This window comes from Blastomyces dermatitidis, assembly GCF_000003525.1.
Source record: "Blastomyces dermatitidis ER-3 genomic scaffold supercont1.3, whole genome shotgun sequence".
Lineage (NCBI taxonomy): Eukaryota > Fungi > Ascomycota > Eurotiomycetes > Onygenales > Ajellomycetaceae > Blastomyces > Blastomyces dermatitidis.
The window spans coordinates 3,137,820-3,156,400 of record NW_025544776.1 but is presented as its reverse complement, the minus strand read 5'-3'; the positions used below and the strand labels follow the sequence as shown (position 1 = coordinate 3,156,400).

Here is an 18,581-nt window from a genome sequence, read left to right as displayed (position 1 = left end):
ATGTGACAAGAGTAGACAGTAAGTCCCACTGGGACAGTATGGGACCACTATCTAATGTTAAAACCGTGTAATGGGATCAGTCGAATTGGTAATGGGACTATCAAAAAATCTGGTCCTGGTCCCAGACACGGTCACACGGTCAGTCTACTCAGAGTATTCATTGTTTTCATTCATATTCATATCACTTGTAGGTGTATCTTGCTCATATTCTTCATTTATATTCATGTTGCTTACAGGTGTATTTAACAATTCTGCAGTAGCTCACATTCTTGAAGGTATTTATTTATCCTCTTGAATCAATCTTTTCCTGTGATCAAAGCTTTTAAAACAGTTGCTTTTTGTCAGAATTCTTTTTTTTTTCGCGATCAAAGCACTCTTGACCTCTTATCAGAATTCTGTTTTCCCTGTGATCAAAGCTCCCCTGACTTCTCATCAGAATTCAGCAGTTGATATAGAAGATGCCACTTCTTTTCCCCACAATCAAGGCTTTCAAACAGTCACCTTACATCAGAATCCTTCTGCAGTTCAGCGATGCAGCTTGCGAGACATTTTATACCTCAGATAAATGAAAAAGTAGTAGTAGCAGAAGGTTTAAAAAAAAAAAAAAAAAAACAAGTAATCTGGGTCATAACCTGTTGAATGTCTGAGTGATTGTATTGATAGCTATCTAGTAAGCGATATATGCTTGGTGCGGGGCGCTAGTCCGTACTAGAAAGTCTAGAGCTCTCACAAAAGCTAGCAACCTTTCAATCACACAAGCTTTACACCTTTCATATAATGATATTCAATCTGAGTTAGTACTAAAATTATAACTAAGTTAAGAAACAAGATTATTTTCTCTTATATTAATTCTTCTTATATATATCAGTGATCAGTTATTTCTTCAGTAGCTGAATAATTAATACAGTTATCTGATAGCATCTTAGCATGAAAAACCAAGACGCGTGGATTTGAAACCCGCAGAGGATACATTAAATCCGGAACTCAAGCACCTCAGATTTCTAATAAATACAGAGGTGTACAAATTGCTTCAATAAAATCACTCTATGTTTCTGAGCTGGGAAGTTATTATTACATGTATCTAATTGTCACTTCTTTGTATTTCCTATGTTCTTGTTATCTTGACATGGTCTCAACACCTGTATTTTCTCCTGTATAATCAATACTTAGCCTGTATTTAACATTATACAAGGACTCATCATAAGCTCTGCTTGCATATAAGTATAATAAAAGAATAATAATAATAATAATAAGTGATCAGTTATTGAAAATAAATTATTATCTTTTTCAAATTATTATTATATCTTCTGAATTCACTTCTTTCACTTCTTTTACTTCTATTGAAGATTCATAAACTCTTCAAGAAATCACTGTGAATTACAAAGTTTACATTGTTTACAATTCAACACAGAATACTCTCTTTCAATTATAATAAATAATCACTTCATTCTTCACATCTGATTTCAGATCATGAAATTTATGAAAAACTCAACATAAATATTAAGATGAACTATGAAATAATTATCAATAGATTATATTGCAGATTACTGAAGAGTTATCTCTCTACTGCAATTACTGCAACTTCATTCAGAAACATTTATCATGAACTGATTATAACTCTGAAGAAATTTTCTGACATCTGAAGTTATCAGAATGTAGATAATAAAAGAAAAGTAATCAGAAAATTACTACTGAGCTGATAAGTTACTCTACTAGATAATAATTTTTAATAACACTAACTTTCTAATTTGAAGAAAATCATGTGAAAATGATCATATATCAGTACTCTGATTTCACAACTCTCACCTGATAACTTTCATGAACAATTACTTTATATATGAGTCTCAGTGACTGAATAATTAATGCAGTCACCTGGTAGCATCTTGACATGGAAAATCAGAGTGTGTGAGTTCGAAACCCGCAGAGAATATATTAAATTCAGAACTCAAGCACCTCAGGTTTCTAATAAATACAGAGGTGTACAAATCACTTCAATAAAATTGCTCTATGTTCCTGAGCTGAGAAGTTATTATTGCATGTATTTAATTGTCACTTCTTTGTATTTTCTATGTTCTTGTTATCTTGACATAATCTCAACACCTGTATTTCCTTCTGTATAATTAACACTTGACCTGTATTTAACATCATGCAAGAACTCATCATAAGCTCCGCTTGTATATGAGTATAATAAAAGAATAATAATAATAATAATAATAATAAAACTTTATATATGTATATCTCTGAATCTTTCTCTTCAATCAATTGAAAACTCTGAATTCCGAACACTTCTTCAAATGCTTAATTCAAATCTTCATATTTCACATCAATTCTGTCTTCAGTTCAATCTTGAGACATACTACAAAGTCAATATGCAACATCTAGAATCAGAGTTGAAGAATTATTGAAGAGTGTCTCTCACAGTGAATGTATAAACTAGTATAAATAATCTTACATTTATGAAAGTTACATGTTATTATATTGATAAGAACTGAACTTATCAAGAGATATTAATTGAATTTAAATCATTGATCAGTAGTCATACTGAGAATTATATGACAGAGATATTAATAACTGTGATTAAAAATGACTATTGAGATATTAGTCTCAGTCTTCTTACAATTACAACTGATAATGCTGCAAATAACTACACTATGATGAAAAGCTTGAAGTAAAAATTGACTTTGTATTTCTGAAATGATAAATAAGGTCATATTCTCTGCATTACTCATGTGATTTAACTTGTAATGCAAACACTGATAAAGAATCTTAATATTGAGATAAAGAATAATGAGATGACTGATTCTTGAGATAAGAATAAGATGAAAGTAATTACTCAAGTAACTTTTACATCTACTTTACAAAAGATAATGTTTTTTAATAACACTTTTTAATATTGCTTTTTAATAACACTTTTTGATAACACTACTGTAAATAGATTGACTAATAATTTAAATATCACAGATTTAAAACATTGTTAATGCAATTTGTACCTTCTCTAAACAATAATAACAATTTCATGATATTTAATAAATAAATAAATCAGTCATATCACTGAATATGATACAGAATGTTAGAATACAGTGAAGTTCAATATATGAAATAACTGTTCAGACTCTTCAATTATATCAGATAATTGATTATTGAGTGCAACACTCTGATCAGAAAAAGATTCAGATATTGAAACTTTTTAATATGAAGTGAACTCAGTTAAAATATGTGATTGATTTACTGTTTCAGTTTTATAAAATAATAAATACAGTTTTAATCACTCATACATCAATGCTGCAGTCAGTCTGATAAGTGTATAACAGTTTATTTACTTATCTTGAGAAGTAGTTAAATCACTTAAAAAGAAATTCAGTCTGAGATGATGCTATAGCACAGACTATTATTACTGTAAGAAATAAACTGATATATTACTACAGTAAAACTGAACAATCTTTTACAGAGTACTATGCTGTAGCAGCTCTATTAGATTTCTCTCATTGAGTTAATATCTACACTTCTCAAGATTGAACAGAGAAGAAATGAGACTTATATATTAAATTAGTCTGAGACTACTACAATGCTAACTATCAGAGATGTGAATGAGCAGATGTTCAAGATATAAAGACAGTGAAATACAATTCTCTAGTAAGTAACAATCTTTGATAACACTTCATATCTCATAGAACTATAATACTAACTTTAAAACAGAACTTGCATACATTAATTGCAATCAAAAATCAGGCAAAACTACATGCTTGTAAAACTGAATTTGATTACTATCTTCAAGATAATTCAACAAATTTACACACTAAATCAATTCTAGAGTTATGAAAAATTGTTAAGAGTACATATTTAACTGTTGCACTGATAATATATGATATTCTGACAATTTCATTAACAGAGATGAGAATGAAGCAAAAGTTCAACTCAAGTTAAAATATTTATTACTATTACTGAGAACAATTACAAGAAGAAATAATCAAGAAACTCATGATTATAAAACATGAAATTATCAGACAGTTTAATATTTCTGATCACAGTATATCAGAGAAGTGTAGATTTCATGAGAAAGTGAAGAATAAACTTGTATAAGAATGTATTTAGTTGTTTCATGAGTGTTATCAATAATTATTATCAAATTCTGATTATATAAGCAATCACTGAATGAACTGAATGAGACTGATTTTAATTTTCAGTCTCAGTTTCATTCTGATTTTGAAAGAATGATTATCTTTCATAGTTTATTCTAAGAAATTACTCTCATTTCACTGTTCTTGAATTAAATCTAGTCATTTTTCACATTATTTCTCTCAGAAATGATTCATTTTCAGATTCTTTTGAGACTTGATTCTGGTGAAACTTATGCCAAGAAATGTATGAGATCAGACTAAATGAAATTAAATATGAAATTTATGATCTCATCAGTCAGTCTAGTTTTTATATTCTGAGCTGAAATTTTCAGATTTTATATATCTGAAATTGATAAATATATAATATTTAACTCTATAAATATTATAGTCTCTGACTGTATATATTTATAATTGAAGAATAATAATAATAACTATCTACTCTTATTACATTTTTTAAATAAGATTATAATTTTCACTTCTCAATTTAAATTCTTTTTATTACTTTAAATGTCTTTAAATATTATTTAAGTATTATTAAAAAACATTACTTTTTAAAAAATTACAAATAGTTTTAAAAAAAAACCTTAAAATGTCTAAAAATAGTAATCTTATATTAAGAATGAGATTAAATAAAATTAAATAAAATTACTTTCTTATTTTTTTAAGTTATAATCTTATTTTAAAATCTGATAAATAGTTACTTTATATATTATTTTAATAATTAGTCTTAGTTAGATTCATGTTAAGAAATATATAGAATTAGATTAAATAAGACTAAATATGAAATTTATAATCTTAGTAGTTAATTTAGTAATAGTAGTGTACTAATCTATATAAAGCTAGAGCTTATATTATAATTATATAAGTGTGACTGAATCTGATGAGAGAGAATGTAATTTAGAAAAATATATAACTGCTGAATAATAATACAGTTACTTCTGAATAAGCTTATAAATGTAAAGAGACTTTAGCAGCTGCTAATTAATTTACATATAAGAAGTCAGTATACGCCTGTAATCTTACACTGACTTAAGCAACCTTTGAATCACAGCAGAGCAGTAGAAGTAGTGATAATAATAGAGAAGATAGAGAGTGAAAAAGATAAAAGAACTGATAAAAAAGAAGTAGAAATAAAGAGTGAAAGTAATAAAGAAGGCTGCGGCCCTGCGGAGCAGTAAAAGTAATAGTGATAATAGAGAGAGTAGAGAGTAAAAGAGATGAAAGAAGTGAAAGAGATAAAAGAGATAAAAGAGATAATAGAAGTGAAAGAAGTAAAAGAGGTAATAAAAGGCTAAGAGAGAGATAGAGGTAGAGCGTGCAAGTGATAGTTAGAGAGCTGCGCCAGCAGCAAAGCGAGCGTAAGCGAGCGTTTGATGCTTGTCCAAAATTCAAAAAAGAAAAGATTCAAGAAAATGATCGATGCAGGGATCGAACCTGCGATCTCCCGCGATTTTCCAATGTAAAGCGGGCGCCTTGACCACTGGGCCAATCGATCGTCACTAACAGATTTGTCATCGGAGACCTAGCAAATTTACTCATCCTGGGCAATATCTGGAGGATATAACTTGGTAGTTGAACTGGCTTCTACACTGAATCTGCTCATATGGCAATCTAATCGTATCAACAGTGGCAGCTTGATACATGTCCTTAAATGATCAATTCCGTGGAAGAAAGCCTTAAACTCCTTGACAAAGCAGAATCCGGCTCACTTATATACAGGATCACTACGGGTACGAAAGAGCCCCAACCCCAGACGCATCTTCGACCTCGCTTTCTTTTGTCAGCTTTGTCGTGGGATCATTGCCTAGCATCCGTTGAGGGAAATGGATGTCACTCCCTGGTCCTTCCCCTGCCTTGCTGTGCCCATCTCAGCACACCGTCAGTGTCCCATTCTTGTTTACTGTACGGAAACAAATACACCCACATTCGATAAGCAGTTGGCCTTGTACCTCGTCAACGTAGGCTCCTCATTTCCTGGGTGCGCTATCCATGCACAAAGCGCTGTTTATGCAGCCCGCCCAGGAGCCGACCAAGTTGCTCTCCTTTGAGCAGTGACGATAGTAGATAAACCGTACAGTTCAATAAGAGGTAATATGAAAACCTCGGACTCTAGCTTGGTAGGCTGTACAATGCTAAAGTATTATCGGGTTCCCTTGACACGGCATGGTGCTGGTTTGCGCAATATCACTGGGAGAGAGTTGGAGCGCTGTGGAACGAGATTAGCGTTGACACCATGGTCCATGGTTGGTTCTTAGCATGATCTTCTTGTTTTCTGAGTGGAGTCTGGCCCGTCCAAGCCGAACCCAACCTATCCTGGTCCAGGAATAGGATCCGGGGAAGAAATGACCGATGTCATCTGTGGAAGCTGTGTATGGGGGAGTCTGGGGAAATTGACGGCAGGCTGTTCTAGATATACTGTGGATGAGTCAGCATTCCGCTAGCATCAAAGGAGATAGCTAAGCGAGGGGCGACTAAACCCCAAGAAGGCTAGTGTGTTTCCGGTCCTCGCAGGGTTCTACGGTTGACTGCAGCTGCCCGGATCCCGACAAAATTGTCTGGATTCTTTTCAACTTCACCGCTTTGAGCTTTTGCTGGTTGGGTTGGTCCAGGCAACTTCATGCAATGTCGTCGTCTCAGACTCTGACGACGTCGCTGATGGGGCACACGCCTCATGAGCCGGCGCCAGATAGGTCTGCGTACGATCTCGGCGATCCCTCGCGGGATATCCCAAATGACATCGACATCCCCTCAAAGCTCGATGTACCGAACAAAGCCACCCTCGACCACATCCAGACCGTGCAAAACACCTTCTCCGCTCTGTCAGGTATGGCATTTCCTTGAATTTCTATGATGGTCGTCATATTGCTGACTCGACATGTGTAGATGACTACAAAAAACAAACTGATCGGGAAAAGCAGAGTGCGGCAAGCGCTCTGCTTGCCCAACTTTTTGCCAATAAGCCGGCCACAAACGAACCACCGCAAGAATCCCCGCAAATCGAACGCGTACCGGAAAGTTCAGTAACAGGCAGAGATCTTGCGTCCGAAAATCTGTTTCAGATATCGGAAGCCCACGCGAAGAACAATGTGAACGGTACAGATGGAGTGACTGAACCTGCAATGGAGGCGGCTTGGGGAATAAACCAGGGAATAAACGAGGGTTCGAAAACGAATAAAGATATGCTTGCGGGCATCTTTCAAAGAACCCAAGATGGAAATATACCGAAGGATCTGGGCGCCAACTCAGGGACAATACAGAACAGCAATAATAAGGCGGAGGAGGAATTAGAAAGTCTTTGCTCCGGGCTGTTACCTCTTGCTACACCTAAAAACGCGAAAGATGCACTGCGACAAAACGAATTACTCACTAATTCTTATTTTAATGCGGACATCAGCTCTGGCCCAACGCCACGGATTGTCAACTATCCCGAACCGCCACCGCACGGCGACATGGAAAATTCTCAAGCTGCGCCAGAGTCTATCGCGGGATCTGAACCCCGTATTCAGGCCTTTGCTAAGCTAGAATTCGACGATGGCCATTTCTACGTTAATACCTACTCGTTTATTCTAGGCCGTGATGTTCGTGCTGCGCGCGCCGCATTCCAGCGGGAACTCCAAGCCAGACAGGCCAGAGGGCAAAGCTCAAGTGGGGGTAATAAATGCTACACTCCAAATAGGGTAAAGCACGAAGGAAGTGCTATAATGGGCAGCGTGGTTAGCGACAGAGGAGGCATAATGGGCTTTGATCCAGACGTTCCTCAACAATTTCCGCCCCAAGTTAGCTGGAAATCTTCAAATTCATCCCATGGCGATCAGCGACGGCCCACGCTGCACATGTCCGCTGCAGAGGTACCTCCTACTCCTCTCGAAACTCCAGAAGTGACTAAGGACTACAATGCCCTTGCGATGCAGTCATTACGTTCTAAGAATGAACCTAAGCCTGTCGATACATTATCTTTATTACCTTCACCCGATGCATGCCCTACGATACCAGTACACCCCCCGGCGCCTGCTAATGGATCTGTCGCTACCCACCGCGGCATTTCTCGAAAACATGTCAAAATAGCCTACAACTTCGATCGGAATCTGTTTGAGATGGAGGTCATCGGGAGGAACGGGGCATTCATGGGTGCAGATTGGCTAGCACCAGGCCAAGTTAGGCCGCTCCATAGTGGTGACTTCATTCAAATCGGTGGAGTACGAGTGAAGTTTGTCCTCCCTGACGTTCCCGTTGGTGAAACTGGGGCAGAGCAGGATGAACCCATAATGGCCGATGAAGAAGAGGTAGTTGATCTCAAACGGGTAGAAAAAGATGCTATAGCTAGTAGTGATGCAGTCGCCGGTATTATGGAGACAGATGGTTCAGAGCTAAGTGGGGCGGACAATCGATCGCGACCAAAGAAATCTGGTAATGAATCTAGGTCCAAGTCAAAACCTTCACTGGAAGTCAGCCCGGAAGCCTCCTCGCAACCCGCTCGCCGTCGCGGCCCTGGTCGCCCACCCAAAGATGGAATCATGTCCAAACGAGAACGTGCTGAAATAGCCCGTGAGCAGAAATTGGCTGCTAAGCGTGAAGCGAACGGCGGAGTAACGCCACCTCCTTCATCAGCCCGTGGGAAGACCGGTAAAACTGGGAAGGATTCTGGGCAGGAAGATCCTTCAAATGCAAAGGCGGAGAAACGAAAATACACGAAACGCAAGAAGCCCGATTCAACTACTGATACTGTTATGCCGTCAATTGAAGGCGGTGATGTAAATGCTATCATAGGGGTTGAGGATCTCCCCAAGCCGGCACCCCTGAAAAAGCGAAAACCATCAAGATCTCCGTCCCCTGATTATCCCCCAGAGAGCTTCTACACAAGCGAGGACCTCGCGAAGCCTCCATATAACTATGCGGTTCTGATTTTCGATGCACTTACCGAATCTAAAACCCCAATGACTTTGAAGCAAATATACCGCGCCCTGAAGCTGAAGTATCCGTACTTCCGATTTAGATGTGAAACTGAGGGTTGGACGTCTAGTGTTCGTCACAATCTTAATGGCAATGCGCATTTGTTTGAGCATGCAGAAAGGGATGGAAAGGGGTGGTCGTGGAGACTCGCGCCAGGAGCATCTGTTGATAAGGAAAAGAAGCGGAGACCATCACCCCCTCCTCCCTCACAGAGTGCCACACAAAACCTTGGGAACAATCAAACCTACCTGGCGCCAACCCGAGGTACTCAGTTCAATGCCTCCCGCCCAAGCATGCCCGAGCGCCATAACTCTCTTCCGTTCCCATACCCTCCCGTAGGGAACAATCAATCCTCCCTGGGAGGAGGTGCTCCACCGTCACATAATAGTCCCTACGCCGTGCCAAATCCTGCTGCTCAATTTTCGCTTCCCAATGTATTGCGTAATAATCTCCCACCATCGTTTGCAGCTCCTACTACCTCGACCTACCGATCACCGTACGCCTCAGCACCACCACCGGAAATATTACAAGCGCAACTGCAGCAACAACAGCAACAACGCCCCCCTCCGCCTCCGCTACCACTACCGCAAACACAGCAGCAACAACAGCAGCAGCATCGACCGCCTCCCCCTCCTTCGTCTCAGCCGCAGCAGCTACAGCAACCACCTCAACAGTCCCATCATCCCCAACAACCGCCACATCAAAACCAACAGCAACATCAACCCCACCCTCAACCCAACCCTCAAACTAACCCTCAACCTCCTCAACCTCAACATCAGCCTCAACATCAACCACCACCGCCGCCGCCGCCACCACAGCAGCAGCAGCATCGACCCCCTCCCCCCGAACAATACAAATTCCTCAATCACACCCTCCTCCCCCCCCAAAATACCCTACCTCCTCCCACTAATAACTCTGCTCCCAAATCCCCTTCACTTCCTAATGCGAATCCCCCTCAACCGCAATACCACCCTCAGGCCCAACCTTCCCCTTCAACCCAACATCCTCCCCATATCCACAGTCAACAACACCAGCATCAACCGTCACCAGCACCACCAGCATCAAATCAAACACCCCAGCCTCCTCCATCGCCTCCAGAGCCTGAACCGTCATTCCTCGACCGAGCAAACCAAGCCATCGATAACTTCGAAGCAGTACTGATGGAAGACTACGAAGATAAAGAATACATCTCTAAAGTCTTACGAAGTGCTCGCGACCGCGTGCTCAATGGTGCGACGGAAAGCTCGTTCCCCGGTGGAGAGCCAAAGGATGAATCCGTCATCATTGATGCTTTGAAGGGAATAATCGCAGGCTTGAATGAGGAATGATTTTTTTATTTCCCTTTTTTCTTCCTTTTGGTATTGGTGGATCCACGCGCTTGCGGTGACTCTTTCCCCCTCCCCAATCCGTACTTTTTTGCCCTTTTTTTTATTTTTTTTTATTTTTTTTATCAAGGGATTTTTGGAAACGGCCTGTACATAACTAATGATCTGTTACGTTTCGTTCTCCTTCTCCTATTTCCCTTCTTCTCCCTTCTATCTATCTACCATCGCCTTGACGCACTTTGCTCCGGCCCTTTTGCTGGTTTTTCATCCGCCTCTGTCTCAATCTTCATTAACCCCCATTATATCTTTCTACTGTTTCATCTTTCATGTTTCCTCTCTTTTTCCTTCTTATGAACGAATGAGAAACGAAGGGAATGAATCTCATATATCGTTGGCTTTTGTCTTTTTTCTCTTTTTCTATTATTCTCTTTTCTTTTATCTTTTTGGGTTAAGGTAATTTTTAACGCTAGGGCAAAGGCTGGCTGGGTTGGGAAGCGGAGCTCATTGCAACGGAGAAAGAAGCGCTGGTTTGGTTTTGGATTGGTATTTTTTTTTTCTTTTTCCACATGCATTAGACGGACTAAGACAACCTGAAGCATGATTAATTTATTTTCGTTCATGCCTCTTCTTCCGTCTTGGTTTCGTTTACTCTTTTTCTTTTTTTCTTTTTATCTTTTTTGCTATCATGTCTCGCCTGTTATTTATTTTGAACTTCAAAACGCATGGCCCGTTTGCTACCACAATACAGCGCGTTTTTATTTAATTCTTTTTTACATTTTTTTAAGACGTAGTTACGTTGTGTAGCTAGATGAGATCTAGGCTATTAGCTAGGAGAGAAAGGAGGAAAATATAACAAGAAAAGAAAAGGGCGCCGGGAGAATAATGGTTAACCATCCATCTCGTCATTATATCCATGATTTGAGCAATAAAAAGAGGAAAGAAAGGAAAAAAAGGAAAAATGACATGTAAAGTAAGGCTAGAAACAGGAAAACCGCAAAATCGGCAGCAATACAAGGGCGCGAGAGGTAGCACAAAAGCAGGGAAAAAGAAAAAAAAAAAAAAAAAAGAAAAGAAAAGAAAAGAAAAGACCCCATACCATACATAGTATGGGTTCGACCATGATAGATGTATGTAAATTGGAGAAAAGGGGGGTGTGGATATAGATAGAATTTGTGTCGCTGATTGATGGATGATGATGAGGATGATGGCACGAGTTACAAAAAGTAAGTGCATTATACCAAACATCGAGGCAAGTGGGTAAATTCGGCAAGAGGGTTCAAAAGCGGGAAAAAGACAGACAGACTGACTTACAATAGGATGTGAGATTCTGGACGAAGTGTAATGGTCTTGTTCCACCCACCCCCTGCCCCCGAATGCGCCCGTTGAATAACAAGAGGCAAATAGTTTATTTATCTTTTACTCCCATTCCCATTTCTCATGATAGCACAATTAAAAATAAAAAAAAACGGAGCGTTTCTGTTGCACGTTACATCGCCATCTCCGCTCGCAGTTTCTCCAGCTCCGCTTCCTCGTCGTCCTCTTCTGGGGTGGCTTTTTCTTTGCCCTTGACTATAAGCGCAACGACATGTTAGTCCTCGGGTGTTTTTTAATAAATAGATTTTATCAGGGGCATAAGACGCCCATGACTTGAAACGGTTAAATGGTGACTCACGTGGTCCATTTGCGGCTGCAGGTAAGGTACCCAGTTGATCTGCAACTGGCACAGTCCCGCCTTTGAGCATTTGTTCGTCTATTTGTTGTTGTTGCATCCCCTCGAGTTCTGCCTCCAGCTCGGATTCGTCTAGTGGATCGCCTAAAGGGGTACTTGTTATAGCGGTTACGATCTCTTCGCTGAGTGCGTGTTGTTCTCGTAGTTCCTCCCTATTGGTCCCAACTATATTAGCACCGCTGCTACTCTTTATAGACAACTAGGTTTCCCGTGTGCAAGCAGCCTGCAAGAAAATATGAATAAATGATCAAGGTAACGTACATGGTCTCATCTACTTTCTCGATCGTAAGCCCGCTGTGGATCTGTTTCATGGCCTTTCCAGCATTCTTCATTGCGAGGAGGGTTTCTTGGTTAATATTCGCCGCCTCGATAGAGGATATTTGTTGTTCAATCTGAATTATCTGCGCGTTTGTCTGTTCGAGGGATTTCTCATGGACTTTCTTCCGTCTTAGGGCAGCCTTTGCAGCTATATTCGTAAAAAGAATAAGTATTAGTGAGAAGGGCTATTCTAGTTAATTATTCGTACCAAGCTCCGCAGTTGAGAAACAGGCTCCCTCTGTCGAAGCGGGGTAGGGATTTGACCCTCCCCATCTGATTGGATAACATACCATTTTTATTTGTAGCAACATGCTTCCGGGCTAGAGCATCTTGTTCTGCCATTTGGTTCTCCAAAAATGACTCTCTTTTCTGAAGCATATCGAGTTGTTGGCGCAGGGAAAGGATGGCATTTTTAGGCGCATCCTTCCGCTGCTGGGCAGATCCGCCGCCAAACCACGACCACATGGTGACGGTCAAAAAAGCAGCTGGCTAGGAAAGCTCTGAAAAAAGTGGCTCACAAGAGGTTGTAGGACAGGGGGGCTGTGGAATAGTGGTTATAGATATGGGCGTGGAACCTTGACTTTCGGATGCGGGCGCTGCGATAGGTATCAAAGTTGGTAAATGCGGGATGGTAGAGTGGTTAGGCGGCAGAATGAGAGTAGGAGGCGGGATGATAACGGGAAGGGCTAGGAAACCATATAGAGTGGAGACTTGAGTAGGATAAACGACGGCAACAGTTTCTAGGGAGAGATACGCAGAGGTATGGCTGTGCTGGTCGGCCTGTTGGTTGCGGTGAGTCGGCTAGCGAGGTTTCGGGATGCGGGCGGTGGTCGTGATCGTCTTCGTCTGGTGTGGTGAGGCTCTAAGCTATCCATGAGTAGTAACACCACGTGCACAACTCTATTTGAACGCCCGCCCTTGCTTATGTCAGCTCCTTATCAGCTCTTCCATCTAAGATAGTTATTATTGTAGCAAGATGATAGAATGATAGAATGTTTACAAAGTGGAACACAGGCTTATAAATATATCTCCCTGCTTCACGGAAGTACCAGTATGGAATTGGACAGAATGGATTTTCCTCTATTTGCCCTGCTACCATGAGCCAAGGCCCCGCCGGCCCGCTCCCTACAACACGGGCCTTTCTGTCAGAAATCCCCAGCCTGCCGCCTGGAGCAAAGATACGCTTTCTCGGATGGTGAGTTTATTTTATTTTTATTTTTTATTATTTATTTTTCGTTTCTCTCTACCTACTAGAAAGCACCCTTACTCCGTACGTAGTATACAAAAACTAACAACCACCCCTCTTTTCTCCCTACCAGCGTCTCCTCCTACAACCCCTCAACCGGCCATCTCACCCTAGAACATAACTACCCTCTCACATCCGGGCCGACCCCCGCCCCCTCCTCCATCGCAGTAGACGTAACTCTCCTCCTAGAATCTCTCACAGCAACCGATCTACAAGTCGGCGCCTGGCTGAATGTGCTAGGCTACATACGAGAGCGCCACCGGCCCTCACCTACCACCACCACTGCCACTACCACCATCACCACCACCACCACCACCACTACTACTACTACTACTACTACTACTACTACTAATAATAATAATAATAATACTAATACTAATAATAAGGTGCTTCCGTCCGCCGCGGACCGCAAATGGTCGACAGCGGCAGCAGCTAGATCAATTTACGTGGAAGCCGTGATGATCTTTTCGGCCGACGCTGTGCAGCTCGGCGAGTACGAGCGCGTGCTGCAGGAGTGGGAGGAGGCGGATAGGAGGGTGGAGCGGCCTGGGTTAAACTGGCGGAAAGCGACGGGGACGGGACGGGATGGGGAGGGTGCGAGGAGGGTTTTCTTATAGTATTTTGCGTCGGGTGTTTTTTTCTTTATGGGAATGTATTTTCTTTTCCCGGGGGGGAAGGGGGGCGGAGGGAAGACGTATATTCCCATTTCCCCACCGCCTGACAACAAGAAACGAGCGAGCACTTTCCTTTTCTCCTTTCTCCCTTCTCCTTGAGGGGTCCGCTGCCCGGCCCTTAATCCGAGCTGAATTTTTCCCTCCTTCGCTCCTCTCAGATTGACGACGACGAAACGGTGCATGAAGATATGAAGATACGTCTTCGTCGATCCCGATCTCCGATCGCAAAACACACGCTGGCACGCATCCCCGCTACAATCTTGCTCCAGGAAGGTAGAAAAGGGAATATTAATAATAAAATTATAAAATCTATGTTGTATTTAGTGATATTCCTTTCTCTCTCCTCCCTCCAACCCCCCCTATATACTCCTAAACTAATTTGTCCGGAAGATTTGAAATCCAAAACGCGCATCGATGCAATATGTATATATGCAAATAGAGTATAGCCAGAAAATATACCCAAAAATGAGAAAGAACGCCATGTCTGATGCAAAAACTAAAAGAAAAGGATAAGATGGGGTTCCACTTTCAAACCACTTCCTTCTCCACCACCCCGCCACCTTCTTCCTTACCGTCCTTCTCTTTACTCCCACCGTTCACAATCCTCTTCCGCCTCTTCCCATCCAATTTCGCCTTATCCGCCTGCATAGTCTTAATAAGCACGCTCTTCATCCGAATCCTGTGTCCGTACTTATAAAACACAAACGGAATCGGAATAATCATAATTTCCAACAGGCCCAGGAGTGTGCTCGCCCAATTGGGACCTAGCTTCGCATACATCGCCGGCCCAGCAAGCGGAAGTACACCGCCAAGCACACTTCTCATCACCGAATTCCCAGCCATCGCTGACGCGGCGTACACCCCGTAGCTGTGCGTTAGGTAGTTGGATGCGTAGATGAACACGGCAGTGTTGCCCGCGCCGAACGGGATGCCAGCGAGGATTGGTGCGATCCAGTGAATTGTTGCGGGTGCGCAGGTCCATGCGAACCAGAGCTCGCCGGCGGGGATTAGGATTGCGGCAATGCAAACGACGGAGACCATGGATTCTGGAGGCACTTTGCCCGTCTCTGGGTCGAGTTTGTGGCTGTTTATCATGCGGCGGAGGAGTGGCTCGACAGCCACGGTTGTAAGGGAACCCACGCCGATGCCGAGGAAGGCGAGGCCCGATTCGCCGACGGACCATCCGCGGATTTGACGAAAGACGATTGGGTACGCGACGAAGCAGAGGTAGAGGATTGCATAAACGACGGCGATGTAGAAATTCCAGAATATGCTATGGGGGGGGTGGCTTGTTAGTGATGGGGCCCGGTTCCCATGGTGTTTGGGGGTTTATAGAAGGGGAGTATCATACCAGATAGGCTCAAGGACGGCCATGACGAATGGTCTGCTGAGGTTGACTTTAAGAACGGCGGTTATGGACGCTTTTTGATCGTATCGGCTCCACCAGCGGGGATCATCATCCTCCTTTCGAAGGCGGGCGGCCTTCCTTTGGAGAAGCACTGGAGTGTATGTTTCCTTCATGATGCACATGAAAATCAATGCTACCCCGGCAAAAATCATCGTCAGCCAATTCGTCCATCTCCAGCCTAGGTATTGCGTTACGTATCCGCCAATGATGGGACCAAACACTGCATTTCTCTATGTTAGCAGGAATAATGTTTTGAAAAATGAATCTCAGGATAGATATTAACTCGAGTTCAAACTTACCAGGTCCATTCAGGGGCCCAATACTCCAAATGGAGAACGCCAACGCGCGGTGTTCATCATCCACCATATCAGCTATTGAACCGGGGGCACTGGAAACCATAGCACTTCCGGCCACAGCCCCAAGGAACCTCAGAACAATCAGTTGAACAACAGAGGTGCAAAGTCCGCATGGTATGATCAGCACGGTGAACAGAAACATGCTCCCGACCGAAACAGGCTTTCTGCCGTACATCTCACTCAGCGGGGCGAGGATAACGGATCCAATGGCGAGCCCAATGAGGTAGAAAGTCAGGCCAAGCGTCACTATGGTCTCTGAGACATCGAATTCCCTGGCTATGTCTGCCAGCCCTGCAGTGTATCCGGTCGAATATAGGACTCTATATCAATTGCAACAAATAATTAGATATGGGAGCTCTAAACCTAGCAAAAATAGAGAGGGGGGGGGGCGTGGGGGGAGGGACAAAAGAATAGGAAAACCCTCGACATCCACCACTTACACCGTGAATGTACTCCACGAAAGGAACGCCGTTGACATTCCTTTAACCCTCAAGGGCCAATTTCTGGGATTTGTAGGGTCATTCTCTTCCATGTCGACTTCAAAATTGGGATCTGTGGTACCAGTCGTGCCGACTGAGGTGATCTTTCTCGACAGCGGCGGCATCGAATGCCTTGTAATCTGAGGAGTGATAATATCATCGTGATCCTCTGCTATAATCTCTATGCTTTTATCCGAAGCCGATTCGGCACTAGAAGCGGCCGAGTCAATGCCATCGTGCTGCTGAGATTCTCCAACAAAGCTTTCTGCAGGGGTCGAGCTCGACTTCTCGGAGTCGGACATGGGTTAGATATATAATAATGAAGCTGGCAGCGGAGGGGTTTTCCTGTAGAGGAGAAACTGAGAGCGAGCAGGCGTTTATATCGCAATGGGTCTAGGGTAGTGTAGTATGGTCCCAACGACGGAAGCGGCGAGCGGAACAGGTCACTGATCAAGCAGGAAAGCTCCGAATGGGATTGCGCTCAACCGATGCATCAGTCGGGGGGATATTGTAATGTAATAAATTATAATCGCTATGTAGTATAGCTAGTAATAAAATGGGGGGCGGAAAGGATGAGCAGCTCAGATTGGTGGAGTATACGTAGTATATCAACATATAAAAAATACCGTTCAGCAGCTTATCCCAACCACAAGAAATGAAAACAAAATAGGTAAAATAAAGAGTAAAATTAAGAAACGAACGGCAGTCGCGAAAGGGTTTATAACCATTTCCCACGATTTCAGACGCTTACTAAATAAAAGACCTCTCCTCAAAACCGATTATTCGCAATATTTTTTTTTATTTCGATTCTCCTCCTTCACTGTTCCCCCAAAATATTCCCAGGGCCGCTGTTTAGCCTAGGCTTCTTTGCAGTTCCCACTCCTCGAGGATTAGCCGAACAGTCTAAAAAAAATAAAAAATAAAAAATAGCAGACGGCACCATCCCCACCCAGCGAGAGCGAGAGGGGTTCGCTCATGGATTCATGGGGCTTAGCCCGCGCGCGCAGCCAAGTAAGAACGACCGCATCGCCGGGAAAGGCGAATTCCAAGCGTGTCCGGCGCCGGTCCAGTGTCTGGCGCACCTTTTAGCCTGGAGCTAGAACCTAGGAATGAGATCTCGGCAGCAGTGGGTGGCCGAAAAGAAGGATCAAATGTATGGAAGTTTCACGGTAGAGTGAGTGAGTGTTTCTATTCACGTCTTTCTCGACTGCTTTGTCCCTCAAGACTGACGTTCTGTGATAGTTATTTTACCTCAGATACCCTGAGCGGAGGCGGGGGAGATTGAGGGAAAACATGAATCATGATGGCCATCCCGAGTCTCTATTCCGAAGATATCGAAGTAAAGGAATTTAATATGGAACCATGGGACCGACCACAGGGGCATCGGCACAGCGAAAGGGTGAAGGGGGTGAGCCAACCAACGTTGTTGCATCCATGTGTCCGTGTTGTTGATTTGTATCAGGCTTCTTCTTTTTGACCATGGCATGGCGGGATGGTGAGAAACAAGCCAACGGAGATTATTTAATATTACTAATGATAGTTAAGGCGTGATGGAAATATTTCCGCCGCCAAGCAAGCAGCATATAACTTAAACATAGCGGAGGATAAAACCCAAGGCGCGGGGTGCATAACCAACATAACTAAACATAACTATAAGAATAATAAATGGTAACTCTACGGGGTTACCTGGATTGGTTCAGCGGATAACTCTATTATATTATTACGAGAACATTGCCTGCGCGTACGGAGTTAACTTCTACTAGTAGTAACCACGCAACCAGAAGCAGTCAGTCGGTAGTAGTTAGATAACAGTAGAGTAGTAGTTGTTGGTGATTACTACACCTACCCTAGTCACGTGCCACCCCAACCTATTCATTTAGTGTAACTCGCGTAGTTAGATTACAACACAACAACATTATTCTTCAAGAGGTTATGAAGCCCTCTATGCAATGAAAAGCTGCAAAATAACATGCAATTG

General features: G+C 42.4%; 4 protein-coding genes and 1 non-coding gene across 5 annotated transcripts; 2 read left to right on the top strand and 3 right to left on the bottom strand.

The window, feature by feature from the left end:
• Nucleotides 1–5,531: 5,531 nt before the first annotated feature.
• Nucleotides 5,532–5,613, bottom strand: BDCG_16661. The gene has a single exon. It is a non-coding gene; the product is annotated as a tRNA-Val (tRNA).
• A 1,051-nt stretch (nt 5,614–6,664) lies between these two features.
• Nucleotides 6,665–11,434, top strand: BDCG_03039 (forkhead domain-containing protein). Its single transcript, XM_045418628.1, has 2 exons — nt 6,665–6,942; nt 7,002–11,434. The coding sequence occupies exons 1-2, from the start codon at nt 6,741–6,743 to the stop codon at nt 10,394–10,396; spliced, it is 3,597 nt and encodes a 1,198-aa protein (XP_045275157.1). The 5' UTR covers nt 6,665–6,740; the 3' UTR covers nt 10,397–11,434.
• BDCG_03038 (ESCRT-III component) lies at nt 8,268–13,373 on the bottom strand. The gene is made up of 4 exons (XM_045418627.1): nt 12,731–13,373; nt 12,384–12,588; nt 12,066–12,274; nt 8,268–11,962 (listed from the first exon to the last, which is right to left on the bottom strand). The coding sequence occupies exons 1-4, from the start codon at nt 12,903–12,905 to the stop codon at nt 11,880–11,882; spliced, it is 672 nt and encodes a 223-aa protein (XP_045275156.1). The 5' UTR covers nt 12,906–13,373; the 3' UTR covers nt 8,268–11,879.
• A 32-nt stretch (nt 13,374–13,405) lies between these two features.
• BDCG_03037 (uncharacterized protein) lies at nt 13,406–17,289 on the top strand. The gene is made up of 2 exons (XM_045418626.1): nt 13,406–13,635; nt 13,760–17,289. The coding sequence occupies exons 1-2, from the start codon at nt 13,538–13,540 to the stop codon at nt 14,301–14,303; spliced, it is 642 nt and encodes a 213-aa protein (XP_045275155.1). The 5' UTR covers nt 13,406–13,537; the 3' UTR covers nt 14,304–17,289.
• On the bottom strand, nt 14,484–18,390 carry BDCG_03036 (MFS multidrug transporter). Its single transcript, XM_045418625.1, has 4 exons — nt 16,565–18,390; nt 16,068–16,444; nt 15,712–15,988; nt 14,484–15,633 (listed from the first exon to the last, which is right to left on the bottom strand). The coding sequence occupies exons 1-4, from the start codon at nt 16,903–16,905 to the stop codon at nt 14,889–14,891; spliced, it is 1,740 nt and encodes a 579-aa protein (XP_045275154.1). The 5' UTR covers nt 16,906–18,390; the 3' UTR covers nt 14,484–14,888.
• Nucleotides 18,391–18,581: the final 191 nt, after the last annotated feature.